Raw genomic sequence first — 14,023 nt, 5'->3', positions numbered from 1 at the left:
CAAGGCATGAGCGTCATGGAGGGGAAGGAAATCCCAGCCAAGACATTGATTTTATTTTTTCAGAATAAAAAAAAAACCCAAAACAGACAAAACTTCCTGAAAACAGCTTCCTACCTCATAATTTCACAGAAATTAGCTTGGAAACGTCATTTGCTCTCCCCGTGCTCCCGTACCTACTTTGGGCTCTGCCCTTTTCCCATCCCAGCGCAGCCCCCCTGGGCGCAGGCAATGTCAGCCCATCATGCCAAGGGGCTCTGCCCCCCTCCCCGTACAGCCACAGCGGCGTGTCTGTACCCGTCTTCCCCTCCACGGAGGCTCCACAGGTCCCAGGGAGGAGCAGGAGGGTTCGGGCAGCCCCAGCAGGCTCGTACCCCTCATGCACTTCTCTGGGTACCAGTACCCCCCAAAAAAAGCTCAGCTCTCCAGCCTGACACAGGGACAAAGTGCTGGGCATTTTTGGGGGGAGGCAACCCAGCAAGGGGGCTGCAGGGCGAGTGCCAGCTGTGAGCTTGTGTACCACTTTTCTGCCTCGGCATCACCAACCCTGGCACGGCCCCCAGGGACCCACCAGCTCCGGGGATCAGCCCAGAGGCTTTACCCCTCCTGACAGCAGGATCCCCATATTGTCCCGGCACTAATGAGTTAATAAATTCATTTCTGACTAAGAAATTAGACCCTTAAGAAAAAAATCACCACCCACTTTCACCCTCCCCGCTCCCCCCCCTCCCCAAAATATCCACGGTTTGTTTACGGGTGCCCTCCGTGCCAGCATCAAAGTGTGTCGGCAGAGGTCGGGGACAACCGGGCGCTGGCGGTGGTCTGCCTCCGGCGGGCACAGGGGGGTCAGTGGCTTCAGGCCAGGCTCGGGGCACTAGTCCTTGGGTGGCTTCTTGCTGTGGGCGTTCCACATGCCACGCTTGGAGTGGTAGTAATGGTAAAAGTTCCTGAGACGCAAGCGCTCCACCTCCAGCCCGCTCTGAAGGACCCTGCAGCCGGACAGGGGGGCAGCCTCAGGGGAGGGAGGGGACGGACATGGCCCCCCTTCAAGGAGGGCTTTGCCCATTCGCCACCATGTCACCCCAGCCTTTAGCCAGCTCGATGGAGGGGACAGTGGGTTTCCCAGGGGATGTGCCCAAATCCACATGGCCAGCCCTGCCTTGAGGGGGTCAGGGGGCTGCCAGGACCCCCAGCCTCACCTGTCCAGGAGCTCCCAGTCCTCCCCGCCCCAGCGGTCTCTGAACTCCTCTGTGTTCATCCCTCCCACGCGGTCAAAGTCCGACTTGTAGATGCCAAAGAGGCCAAAGCCATTCACCTCCCAGTAGCCTGGAGGGGGGAGAGCAATGAGGCGAGGGGTGTGGGGGACACCCAAATCCCCAGGCCATCACCTCTGTGCTCTCCTCACTACCTGGGAGCCACAGGAACGCCCGTCCCAAGCCCTCTTCCCACCACAGCTCCGTCCCCATCACTGCCACCTCCCATGGGGGTGGCACCAGGGGACAGCCCAGTTTCAGGGGGCATCGCACCCAGTGCGCCTCAAGCACCCTTGGGCTTGAATCCCATCTTGCCAAAGCAAAACAAACCCATGCTCCCTGCACACGCAAGCCAGGCTGCAACCCAAACCCAGCGCCGTGGCTCTCCTTGGGCAGGCAGGGGACATTTTCCACTGGAAAAGCATCACGGCAGAGGGGACCCCGCTCACCGTTGGGCTCCCGCGGGGAGCTGCCACAGCTCAGCCTCATGACGATGGGCGCATAGGCCAGCTTCCCCTCCACGCAGTGCTTCCGGATGCTGTCCAGGATATTGGGGGGGAAATGGATGTGCAGGTCGCAGAGGAACACGATGCTGTGCCCATCCTATGGGAGAGGGCAGACACAAGCGAGAGGATCAGGGCAAAACAGCTCCGGGAGAGAAGCCAAGGCAGGAGCTGGTTTCTCTCCCCTGGCTCACCTCGACCGTGTCCACGCCAGCCTGCAGCCCGGCCGAGCGCTCAAAGTTCCCCGTGCGCCGCAGGTACTGGTAGCTGAGAGAGGACAGGGCAGTTAGTGCTGGCGACCGAACGGGACACAGCCAAGATGGGGACAAGGACCACGAGGTAGGAGAGGAGACCACCTCAGGAAGGGGGTCAGGTGCCTACACCTCATGCCAAGGGTCCCCCCATGGAGGCAGAGGTGGTATTTGCATCCCTGACTCCTCCACATGGAAGACAAGTTTAAACCCCAAAAAAGGAGGAGGCAGCAAGGGGCAGTGAAGCCAAGACCCATGGCGGGCTGGGGAAGGAGCAGCAGGTTGTGGGAGCACTGCCAGGATCGTCTGTCCCACCACAAGGAGCCCTGCAGACCCCACGGGGAGCAGGATGGGACCCAGAGCTCATGGCAGGGGGCTTACCGGGGCAGCTGGGCATCCCGCAGGGCCTTCTCAACGTCCATGTCGTCGCTGTCAAAGTCCACCAGGATGACATTGAAGTTGGCGTCCTTCGTAGCCCCGTACAGGTGGGCCATGTCCGAGATGAACTGCTGGACCCAGCGGGCTTGGTTCTTCACTGCCAGACACAGCCACAAACGTCCCTCAGGCTCTCCATGGCGCTCCCAGGAGCACCCCCTTCCCCAACCAAACCAACACCCCTTCCGATGAGAAGCGATAACCTCAGCATCTCATGAGAAGCGATAATAACCTCATCCCCCTCGGGCCAGCCTGAAGGATGCAACCTGGGAGCAAAGTGGTTGCCTTTCCCCTGCCGCAGGATGCTGGGGGCAGAGAGAGCAGCAGAGACCCTGGAGAGGCACGTCCTGGTGTCACCTACCGGGTACCACGAAGTGCACCATGACATCCTGCTTCCAGCTGAGCCGCAGGGGCCGGCACAGGACGGGTTTTCCATAGAGGATGCTCCAGGTGCTCGGCTGGGGCTCGGTGGCCCCCAGAGCCAGCCCTTCGGGGTTGGCCTCAGCGCTGTCGTCCTGCTTGCCCTGGTGCAAAAGGACATAGACGTACTCGGAGAGCCGCACCGTCCGCTGGCCCCGCTCCGCCAGCTCCAGCTCCAGCAGGTAGCGGTTCCCCCGGGCCGTGTCCCGACGCTTCTCCACGTTGACGATCCTCAGGAGGGTGTAGATGCTATGGGGAAAGCAGAAGCACTTGAAAGCACCATCACCATGAGCTCTGCTCCCCACAGCTCCCTTGCTTGAAGGGTTGGCCTGAACCCACCATCGAGCTCACCCGGCCCCAAGGAGCCGAGCGGGGTGAAGGCACATTCTCCCCAGCCTCCCACCCGCGCCCCACTCCCTCCCTACCCTCCATTCTTCTCATTGAGCTTCTCCATGTACTGCGCCACCACATCGACGACCTCGCTCTCGCTCAGCTGCAGGTTGCCCGACACGTTGCAGCGCAGGTCGTTCCAGTCGGAGCGCAGGAGCTCAAAGTCCACCGAGCTAACGCTGAATGTCCTCTGCCAGTTGATGGAGTCCTCCAGCCAGCTCTGATGCAGCTCGCTGGTCTCATAGCTGTAGTCTGACACCTCTTCTTCCTCCTCCTCCTCTTCCTCCTGGCCCTTTCCCTCCTCCTGCTGAGATGTCGTTGTTTCTGACATCTTCAGAAAGGATGTCACCTGCATCCCCTCTGAGCGGGCCACCTCGGAGGAGTTGTAATTGGTGGTGGCTGCTGTCCTGCCTGGGGCAGGAGTGGTGTCCTCGTGGGTCTCCCTACTGAAGAGCCCCTCGGTCCCCAGGGCGAGGAGGCTGGGCAGCGCTCGCTGCTCGGTCCCCAGCTTGGGCAGCCGCTCCCACCTCCTGCCACCCACACGGGCACTCCTCCGCCTGGCAGGGTCCCTCTCCTTGGAGATGTTGCTCAGGAGCCAGGGGGTCCGACGGCCACGAACAGCGTGGAGCTTGCTGGAGGCAATGGGATGCTTCTGAGGGGTCCTGGAGTGAAGATGGACTTTCTTCAGGGCCTTTGGGTAAAGAAAGATGCCGGGAAAGGCCGGCTCCTGGGCTGGGGCTTTGCGCTTCCCTGGCTGCAGCCTGGTCACGTAGACCTTCTCCTGGGTTTTCTGGGGCTTTTTGTCCTCCCTGGGTGTTGCAGGCTTGCTGGGACCCAGCGTTTTGGCTTTGCCACCAAAGACGGGAACCGAGAGGTGGGGTTGGAGGCTCAGGGCCCCGGCATGCTTTGAAGATGCCAGCAGCCCCAGCGCATTCTCCTCGCCTTCGCTGGGATCCTGGGGTAACCAACTGAGCATCCGCCCACGGACCTGCTCCGGCACAGGGCCCACGTCCTTCTCGCCGTGGAGGTCCTCAAGGATGGCTGCCGGGCTGGCACTGGCCTGGCGGGACGTGCTCCATCTCCCCAGCTGCCCAGGCATGCCCACCTCATCCAGGGCCTGACCCCGCTTGCGGTGAAAGCTGTAATAGTCCAGGTCGTCTCCATAATCCCCGGTGACCGGCGGGGTCTCCTTCCCTTTGGCTCTGGGTACCGGCCCAAAGCTCTTCTCCTTGGCTTCAGGAGGTGGGTCTGTGGGCTCAGGGCTGTCCACTCCTTCCTCCTCCTCCTCATCATCCTCGAGGAAATCTAGGGAGTAAAGGCAGAGATAAATATCCTGAGGGTCCGAGCCGCTCGGCACAGCCCCCTGCAGCATGCTGGCCCAAAACAAAGTGGCAAAACTTGTCTCCAGCAAGAGATCAACCTGCAACAGCTGCTGGGTGAGGGAGGCTGAGGGCTGGTGGGCACTGAGCCATGCTCACCAGGGCTGGCAGCTCCAGGCTCTGCCCACTAACCCCTCCAAACCTTGGCCATAGCTCAGCGCTGCTCTTATTTCATCCAGGAACAAACCTAGCCTGCCAGGGCTTCGCCAAGCCACAAACCGACAGCAAGCCACGCTCTGAACAACATGGCTCCTGCGGGTCCCCGTCAGCATCCCCAGGCTCTGTGGACATCCCAGACTCCACACCAAGTCAAGTCATATCCTGCTGCCTGCTGACCAGGCCAGCCCAGGAGATGCGGGTACACAGCTTGAAGAAGCCAGGAGGGTGAACCCCAGCCCTAGCATCCCCCACCCCATATCCCGCAGCGCTTTGTGGCTAAGCCAAGTGGGATGCGTGACCATGGAGCACGTGGGACTGCTCGGAGGCGAGCTGCTCCATGCAGCCCTGCCCTCCTTGAACCCAGCATCACTGGAGGCATCCCGATGAGCTGCATCTCCTCGTGGATAAGCTGGTGGATGAGGATGCCAGGTGCTCAGCCCCGTGCTGAGCTGCTGAGGGATGCCCAAAAAGCTGCTGGCGGGGAGCTGGCAGCACTCACTGTCTGGGTTGAGGAAGAGAAATGCTCGCTGGCGTGGATCCTCCTCCTCTTCATCCATCTTCATGTACTTATAAAAACCAAACCTGGGAAACAGAAAGATGATGTCCCGGAGATAAGGGAGGAGTGTACACGTGAAGGGACGTGCTCGCACACACGCAAGCCCATGCAGGGAGGAACATCCCCACCTGCAGTGCAGGTGCCCGGGCACAGCCTGGCTCCGAAGGGAGCTGGGATCCCCAAAATCCAGGAGCACTGCCAGGTCTCAAGCTGCTACGTGCCTGAGAGATGGGGAAAGAGCCAGCCTAGAGGTGGCCCTTCCAGTAGGGATGGAGCCTGGGGACACACAGCTGAGGATGCATCATCTCAGTGCCGTTTCCCCAGATCTTTGAGTGCCCTCTTGACACCAGCCCCCTCCTACCCCTCCATGTAGCACCCCCAAACACCAGCCCCACAACACTTACTTCTCCAGGTAGAGGGGGGACTCCCTGTAGAAGCACTTGTTCTCTGTCTCCATGTGAGTGAGGCGCGTGAAGTCATTGGGGTACACAAACGAGAGGTAGACCTGGGGAGATGACCACGCTGCCATCACCCTGGCACAGAGCAGGCTCACTCTGAGGAATCGGGGACCAGCAGGGCTAGGAGCCAGGGACCTGAGGCCAACAGTGCGGCCCCACAACAGCAAGGTGACCCTGAGCACCTCAAACACCCCGTGGGACTTTTAACTCAAACCCTTTCAGGTCAAGGCGGGGAAGCTCAGCCTGATCCTCCAGCAAGGGACATTTCTCCTGGATCCTTAACCGAGTGGAAGCATCCCTGCCCTGGGGTGGGGGCAAAGCACTTGGCTTTGCTGTGTCTCCCATGGGAGCGTGACCCCGTCACATTGTGGGGAGACACTTACAAATTGCAGGCCCTGGTAGCGGGCGATGGGGAAGTCCTTCACCACGTAGGTGGGGCTGTAGGCACAGGGCACCAGCACGTTCTCCACTCGAGAGGCCTCAATCGCAGGGGCTGAAGAGAAGTAGCCATGGCTCAGCCCCAAGCCAGCCCCTACCACCCCTTAGTCCAGCCCATGTTACAGTTTGTAGCACAAACCATCCCAGCGTGCCCCCCTACAGACCCCAGCAGAGATGCCCTCCACCCAGGAGATGGGCAGAAGGTAGGAGGGATGTCCTTGGTGCCTGTGGCAGCCAGATCCTGCCTTCTTCCTCACTCAGAACCCCACACAGACCTGCAAGGATCTGATCCCAGCCACTTACTGAGGAAGAAGGTGTCCCTGGGGTCAGACTTCAGCATGTCAGCCCCGTGCTCGTCTTGCTGCGCCTGCCAGAGGTAGCTCCCGCTGTAGCTGGCCAAGGTCTGTGGGATGTGCTCCACGTGGTTCATCTTCAGGGACGATTCGTCTGAAGAAGGCAAAGACAGCAGCTGAACCCCACAGGCACCCATGTACAGAGCTTTGTCCCAGAAGCATCCTCTCCAAGGTGACACTTCCCGACCTCTCCATCCATCCCTCCCACCAAGAGGGCTCAGAGGATTGTGGATTCCTCGTGCTCCCAGGGGAACGAGGGGAGCCAATGTGTTTGCACAAGGGCAAACCCAGCTCCTCCAGCCCCTTCATGTGCTTGCAGACACCATGACTAATCAGCCTAATGATTATTGCCATCAACTAAGAGCACGGAGAGGACAAGGGTACAGCTGATCTCAGCCAGGCAGCCTGGCTCTGATTACAGCATCGCTCATCACCCTCAAGACAAGGGGTGAGAAGCTCAGGGGGTTTACCTCCCAAGGACACAGGGATTAAACCCTGAATGTCCTTCCCAGCAGAGGTGCCGGTAAATGCAACGTGAGCTGGTTTTGCCTCCTATTCAGGGATGAGGATGGCATGTCATCCTTGGCTATCAACCAGCCCCCAGACCTCCCCAGGGGAGGTCACCTTGCTCTGGTCATCTTGGCTGTGCTCAGAGCTGTCTGCTCCGAGCACCCAGGGGTGCTCCCTTCCCAGGCAGCCCTGCCTGCTGCAGAGCCCTGGGGAAGCACGCAGGTCCTGAAACAAGCAGGAACCCCCTTCCCAAGCCCCAAATTCTTCTACTTGCAGCAGGGAAAGGCTCCCCAAACGCATCTGTGCAGCTGGCTGAGGTTGGGCTGCAACCCCTGCAAAAGCCCGGAGAAACGGAAGGAAAGAGGGTGCCCTGCGTGCATCCCCCACGACACGGGGATGGGCTCCCCACAAGTGACATGGCTTTACCCCAGGATGCTGCTGGGGTCTGAGGAGCCGGGAAGTGGGAAAGAGAAGCAGAAATAGCCGGCACTGATGGATAGTGGTTGGGGGGGGTGCGGTTTATCTGCACATCGTGCATCTCATGGGCACCTGCGTCAATGCCAGCAACACCCCTCCATCCCTCTTCTCCTCATTGATCCCCGCCTGTTGCCTGTCCCCTCCTGCCTTATCGACACCTTCCAGGGCATGTTTGATGACCAGTCCTCCAGCATATTGAGCACTGGGGCAGGACCCATCTATCAAGCCCTTTCTTGCTGCCAGGGAAGGGGCAGGAAGCAGAAGATCTATAGATTTAATTAAACCTTGCACCATCCATCCCTGCTTACACGACAGCTCCTCATAACTCAGGGCCAGGCCAGGGAGCCAGCCCTCCGTGGTCTCATTAGCAGGGATGAGGCTGGAGCACCAGCAGAGTTGTGCTTCCGTGGCATGTCACCTCTGCATCCCATTTTTAGGAGGGTTGCAGCACACTCCCAGCATCACCCCTACCCACCGCAGCCCCTTGCCTCCTTCCTTCCACCCAAGCAGCAGCTCGGGGTGGGGGGGTGAAAGGCTGAGATCTTCCCCCAGGATCTGATTTCCCAGGATCTGGTTTGCTTCCCAGGCTCTGGTGCTGTCTCTCCCCAGCTGCGCCAGCACGTACAGCCCCCTCGAGAGCTTGCTTGCCGTGGCTGCGGGCGGACACGTGTGGTCCTTACCTGTGTACAGAGAGATGTAGGAGGAGTCAATCACTTCGAACTTCAAGCTGGGGAGGAAAACTCGCCACTAGGAAAAAATAAAAGGAGATGGAGAATGAGTGGGAGGGTGGCAGGGGTTCAGGGTGCGCTGGCCAACCCCAGGCACCCTCGGATGGGTCCTCTCCTGTCCTCAGCTCCCAGAAGCTTGCCTGCACCGATCCCAGCCCCGACCCTGCAGGAGAGGAACAAGGGAGAGGACTGGTGGTGCGCCAGCACAGACCCGGTCCCGCCTCCTGCCTTTATCCAAGGTGATTTGGGATCAGCAGGCATCCCCTGGTGGTCAGGGAGAGGGAGGCTGCTGGAGGTGGGACACAGGCTCATGCTGCTTCTTCCCCCTTGGGTCTGCAACACGACCATCCATGGCCGTGGTCCTTCTGGGCCAGGCAGGCCAGACCCAGCCCTGCATCATCATCATCATCATCAGTAACATCACAGGAGGCAGCACAGCCACGCGTCCTGCCTCGCAGGGGAGGGACGATGCCGGGGCACAGAGCAGTTTCTCCCTGCAACCCCCTTTGACCTCAGGGCACGGAGCAAGGAGACCACGGCAGCCAGCAAGGACCTGAGCCAAAGTGCCTCACTCCGCTGCCGGCTGCTGCCTGAATGCACATTAAAAGCAGAGGTTGCTTAAGAGGGTCTTAATAGCTGCCTTCGTGCATTTTAAAAGCATGCCTTGAACCTTTGTCCAGGCAAGCCCTTAAATACCTACAGGGAGAGACGCGTTAGGGTCCTGCCTTTTTTGTTGTTTCTTTCTGAACATCTGAAAGGTTTCCCTCCCTCCAGCGAAAAAATGTCTCCCCCATCTATTTGTTTTTCACAGCAGAAATGCAGATCTTATCAGGATGGAGGAGATGGAGCCCTGGGAGGGCGAGGCTGAGCAATGTGGAAGAGAGCACCAGCAAGGAAGGGGTGTTGTCGGCCTCCCTGATGCTTTGCTGGCACCAGTTTGACTCCAGTGATTAATGACTGCTTGGGAGAAAGGAAACCTTTGCTAACACGCCAGCATCTTCCCCTCCCAAAGACAGCCCGAGCTCCTGACACACACGCTCCAGGCTCTGCCAGGGTTGTGCAGCCAAGGCAGACAAGTTCAGATTTGAAATTCACAGTATCTCTAAGAGGGAAAACAAAAAAAGGGGTGCACTCCATCACCTTGGCCACCTCTCCCCCCACTGACCCCGGGATGCAAGGTGGGCGCCGCTCACAGATGGTGTCCTGGGACCTGGCTGCTCTGATATTACATGCTCCAGGCTCTCCTTGCCCATGGCAATGGGCTCCTCCAAGGAGAAGCCCACAGGGGGCCTTTCCCCCTCTGCCAGCCCTTCTTCAGAAGGCCAAGGAGAAGGGATGGGACCAGCCACACAGAACCGGGTGCCCCACCACCACTGGAGCCTGGAGTGGAGGGGCTGCTCCGTCAGCATCCACTACGGGAGCACAGGGGAGGGACAGCAGGGCCGTTAGTTCCCCAAAGGCCATCGCACGGAAGGCCTGGATGAGCATGGAGAAAAGCAGCCTGCACCAGGCACCCTGAGCAGGAACGGCCCAGGGAGATGGGCCCCGGCTTCGCTGGAGCAACGCTGACTCGTCCCCTCTGCGGACCGAGTCGCTGGCAGCCACAGGAGGGGGAAATCATGGCTCTGCTCCAGGATAAAGCGTTCTAACATGCATCGGGAAAAGCCCTGCTGCCGGCTCTTGACAGGGCAAGCCTTGAAAGCAGCGCGGCATGGGGGCATTTACTCACACCAACTTCCACGTGGTCTGAACCTCGGTCGTCTTGTTTGTGGAGCAGCTCGAAGTAGTAGCGCCTGGAGGACATGAGGCTGTGCGAGAGGGGAAGGCGCCAGTCAGAAACCACTGCGGAGCTGACAGCTACCAGTGCCAGGGTGACGGGTGCTTCCCTGCCAGAGAAGCCATCCCAGGAAATCCTCCCTGTCTTGCTGACATGTGGCTAAGCCTTCCTGGGGCAAGGGGACCGGCAGCGTGATGTGGGTATCTGCTCCCCCATCCCACTGCTGAGAAGCTTCACAAGACCGGGGGGAACCCCCATCCCTCGTCATCTGCAGAGGTGCCCGCGGCCCCCAGCACCTTCAAGCCATGGACCCGGGGGCACAGTTGGTTGAGCTCCTGTCCAGCCCAGACCCCACACGCCTGCTGGGAAGAGACTGTGGCCAGGCCTCCTCCAAGGGAGGAGCCGGTCAGTCAGCGCGGAGGCAGCAGCTCCGTCTCCCCAACTCCCTCCACCCAAGGTGGGCAGCAGGAGCAAGGCCACACTCACCGCAGAGGCTTGGAGACTTGTGAGCTGAATTTGGTGAACTCCCCCGGTGCCGTCCACTCGGTGCCCAGCTTGGGGAAGGAAGAAAGAGCGTGTGAGAGCACAGGGGACACCATGGGCCAAGCAGGTACAAGGCCCAGACCCCATCAGCTCCTCCACCTCCGTCCGCGTGCTGCAGAAAGGTTCTTCAGGCAGAAGGACATCCCAGGAGCTCTATCCCAGAGCCTGCTTGTCCCCAGCCATTGGCACTCCTGCTACAAGAACTTGTCACCAGCCAACACCACCAAGATCCCAACAACACATGGGTGCAAGGACAGACCACAGAGTTTCCAGTTAACAGGAGTTAACGCCAAGAAAAACCAGGAGCAAATATTAAATCTCCTATTCTGGGACATCAGCTGGTCTTTGGTAGCTACAGCTAGGATGGGACCAAGGGGCAGGTGTTCCTTCAGAAGCCAAACCAGGTCTGGCCAGGGGCAGAGATGGTACCAGGCTGAAATAGCCCAGCATTTCCCAAGGGAGCAAAGAAGCAGGGGAGCTGCCTCTGGCAAAGTCACACATGGACCCTTTAAGGGCTGCTGCAGCAGAGGGACTTGTGGACAGGAGAATTCGCAGTGCCTAAAGAGCACCCGTGGGTTTGAAACATCGTTAATTGAGCACTAGGGAACCCCAGGAGGCACTTGGGATGGTTATCAGCATGCTGGGAGCAAGGAACGAGGCACCCCGAGGGAGGAGATGCTCTCACTGGGAGCTTGAGCATCCCCCATGTAGCGAAAGGCAGAGGGTCGAGGATGATGGCACGTACCTTGCCCACGAACGCAGCCAGCCGGGAGTTGGACGGGCTGTCATCAGAGCTGAGCCAGAACTCTGAATTGTCATCCGAAGCCACAGAAAACTGGAAATCCCCTGCAGAAAGCAAAGGAGAAGGTCACCACCGAGGGATACAGTAGCACAGGCTCAGCCCCGGCGCCTCCTTGTGCAATGGGGAAACAGGGATGGATGGACAGAGGTGATGGGGCCACCCCAGATCCCACATCATGGATGGGATTGGGGCTTCACCTCCCCTGGAAGCAACCAGAGAAAAGTCTTTGCTCCAGAAAGACCCTCATGCCCAGGGGTTTGGGGACTGCCTCCGAGCCTCATGTGGTCTAAGGTGGGGGGAGGAGGCAGCTTCTCCACGTTGCTGCAGGGGGAGAAGAGGCCAAGCTCCATCACTCACCATCCTTGAAGGGGTGGATGTAGCCAAAAATCCTCAGCCCATAGTTCTTCCACTTGGGCGACACAGCCAGCTTCTTCACTGTGGTGCGGGTCTGTGGGGGAGGAACAGAGACACGAAAGCGTGAAGAGTTCATGCCCAGGCTCACACCTTACAGCAACATCACCCTCACCACCTCCTCCTGGTTATCCCAGGGTCCCCTGTCCCTGGCACCAGAGGGGACATGGAGGTCCCATCACACCCATTTCTTCCTCCATCCCTGCTCTGCTGGGAATTACCTGCCCCAAACCAAAAAGCCTGTGAGCAAAGATCTTGAGGACCAAGCCCACAGCCAGCGGAGATGCAGCAGCACCCAGAGAGGAACAAGCAGACCCTCCCTCCGAACCACCAGCATCAGGCCTGGGACTCACGTGGGGAAAGAGAGGAAAATGGAGGTTCTTCCTCAGGTGCCTCACAGCTCCTCCACACCAGTCTTCGAAGACGTGCAAGTTTGCCTTCCCTTTGTACTGTGGGATGGGAGAGGTAGATGAGCAAGGTGTCCCCTCGCATCCCCCCTCACCTGCCAAGGACAGCGTTAGGGCAGGCTGAAACATGGATGTCAAGCCCTAGGGATGTCACTCGTGTGGCCTCAGCTCTTCTGCAGTGACACCGAGCTCCCATCCCTGTGCCAGCCCAGGGTCACAGAGCCCAACCCTCAGGAGATCACCCTCCTGCTGCCGCTGCTTTGGGTCCCAGGCACACTTGGATAAGGGACGCTGTCTGGACACGGCACCAAAAGCCTGACCCCATCCATCCTTCATCCTCCCCCAGCATCCATCCCACCAGCACACAGCCAGCACCCAGAGACAGGTGCAGCGTGGATCCACCCAGAGAAGACAGGCAGCAAGTTGTCCCCTCGCACACCCACGCAGACTGATGAGGGGCTGACACACACCCATGGCCTGCACCCAGGCAGCTCATCCTCATGGGCACCAGGCTGACCCCAGGACCAGGCAGAGGCCCCAGGACAGGTGATGGAGGGCAGGGAGGAGGATGGCTGGAGACGGCTTTGGAGCCTGCTGCACTGGAGGGACATTCAGTTGGACCTGATGATCTTAAAGGTCTTTTCCAACCTAAAAGATTCTGTGATTCTATGACGTGGGCTGCAGGCTCCCCAGCGAGGGACCTCCTCCTCTACCATACCCCGCCTTTGCTGCTCCCTGCCCACCCACCTGCTCGTTCCAGGGCAAAGCCTGCCTGGTCAGGTTGAGTTTGGGGTGCGTCGTGGCTCGGTTGGACCGTTGGCCTCTGGAAAACCAGCCGTCCAAGTCCTGCCCATCATTCTGCCGAGGAAGCAGGAGGGAGAGATGAGATGAGAGATGGAGGGGATTTGGGCCAGCCTGGCCGTGCTTGCAGGATGGCTCCCTAGATCTAAACGTCTCATTTTGCACATCAAGTGTTGCCAAACCCAGGTGAAAGCTTTCGAGGCTAACAACAAAGGAAAGCAGGGGCAAGGCAGAAAAGTATTGGCAAGGTGTCCCGGGGAATAGAGTTTCAAAATGTTCCAGCCAAACTTGTTTCCCTTCTGCTGAGAGAAGCTTCTCTAAAACAGTGAGTTTTCTGTTCACCCAAACCGTCTGTCTGGCCTGATGGGCTACTGGAAATGGCATCCCTTGGGCTCTGCCTCCGAAAGAGCAGAAGCAATCTCTGTGCCCAACACAGGCAGAGCAAGCGGGATGTTTCTGCACTCCCCCTCTTCCTTTAAAGTGGATTAGGTTAATCTGATTGCTTGTGCCTTGTAATTCAGAGGGATTAGGCGAGCACTCACCTGCCCCCGGCTTGCTGAAAAGGTGGTGGGTGGCAAGGAAGAGCCAGGCGCTTCTGGAGCCCAACCAGAGCATCCTCCTTGTGCACCACGTTTGCAGCTGCAGGCAGAGCTGGAGCAAGCCAGTGCCACCCCAGGGCACTGTTCCAGCTCGCTGCGTCACAGCCCAGGGAGCACGGGCGGAGGGGTGGGGGACCAGCCAGCACACAGGGACAAAAAAGCCACTGACCCTCTGCAAAGTGACCACCGACCTGCCCCTCTGTCACATTTGAGGTGATGGGAAGCTGTACCTGTCACAGGGGTACCCGGCTGGTGTCACAGCCCATCGTCACACCGGTGACACCTGCACTCAGTACCAGCCCTCTCCAGGAATGGGACCGAGGGGGGTACGGATGTCCCGGCCACCTGTCTCAGGAAGATCCACCGTCCCCATCGC

The 14,023-nt window shown here is 59.4% G+C and overlaps 1 protein-coding gene across 2 annotated transcripts in view; it reads right to left on the bottom strand.

The window, feature by feature from the left end:
- Positions 1–31: 31 nt before the first annotated feature.
- The window catches only part of B4GALNT4 (beta-1,4-N-acetyl-galactosaminyltransferase 4), a 30,958-nt gene continuing 16,966 nt past the window's right edge, over positions 32–14,023 (bottom strand). For both annotated transcript variants that reach the window (XM_080405013.1, XM_080405012.1), the window contains 18 exons: positions 12,995–13,105; positions 12,194–12,289; positions 11,787–11,877; positions 11,373–11,473; positions 10,571–10,638; positions 10,037–10,115; positions 8,260–8,326; positions 6,543–6,686; positions 6,185–6,294; positions 5,748–5,848; positions 5,287–5,369; positions 3,285–4,554; positions 2,801–3,108; positions 2,386–2,539; positions 1,948–2,020; positions 1,700–1,853; positions 1,197–1,323; positions 32–986 (listed from right to left, as the gene is read on the bottom strand). In XM_080405013.1, the coding sequence (XP_080261139.1) occupies positions 872–986; positions 1,197–1,323; positions 1,700–1,853; positions 1,948–2,020; positions 2,386–2,539; positions 2,801–3,108; positions 3,285–4,554; positions 5,287–5,369; positions 5,748–5,848; positions 6,185–6,294; positions 6,543–6,686; positions 8,260–8,326; positions 10,037–10,115; positions 10,571–10,638; positions 11,373–11,473; positions 11,787–11,877; positions 12,194–12,289; positions 12,995–13,105 (3,252 nt within the window). In that variant the 3' untranslated portion in view covers positions 32–871. The remainder of the gene's footprint in view (positions 987–1,196; positions 1,324–1,699; positions 1,854–1,947; positions 2,021–2,385; positions 2,540–2,800; positions 3,109–3,284; positions 4,555–5,286; positions 5,370–5,747; positions 5,849–6,184; positions 6,295–6,542; positions 6,687–8,259; positions 8,327–10,036; positions 10,116–10,570; positions 10,639–11,372; positions 11,474–11,786; positions 11,878–12,193; positions 12,290–12,994; positions 13,106–14,023) is intronic.

This window comes from Falco punctatus, assembly GCF_963210335.1.
Source record: "Falco punctatus genome assembly, chromosome: 10".
Taxonomy (NCBI): domain Eukaryota; kingdom Metazoa; phylum Chordata; class Aves; order Falconiformes; family Falconidae; genus Falco; species Falco punctatus.
Note: the sequence above shows the minus strand (reverse complement) of the source record. Positions and strands in the feature narration are given on the sequence as shown.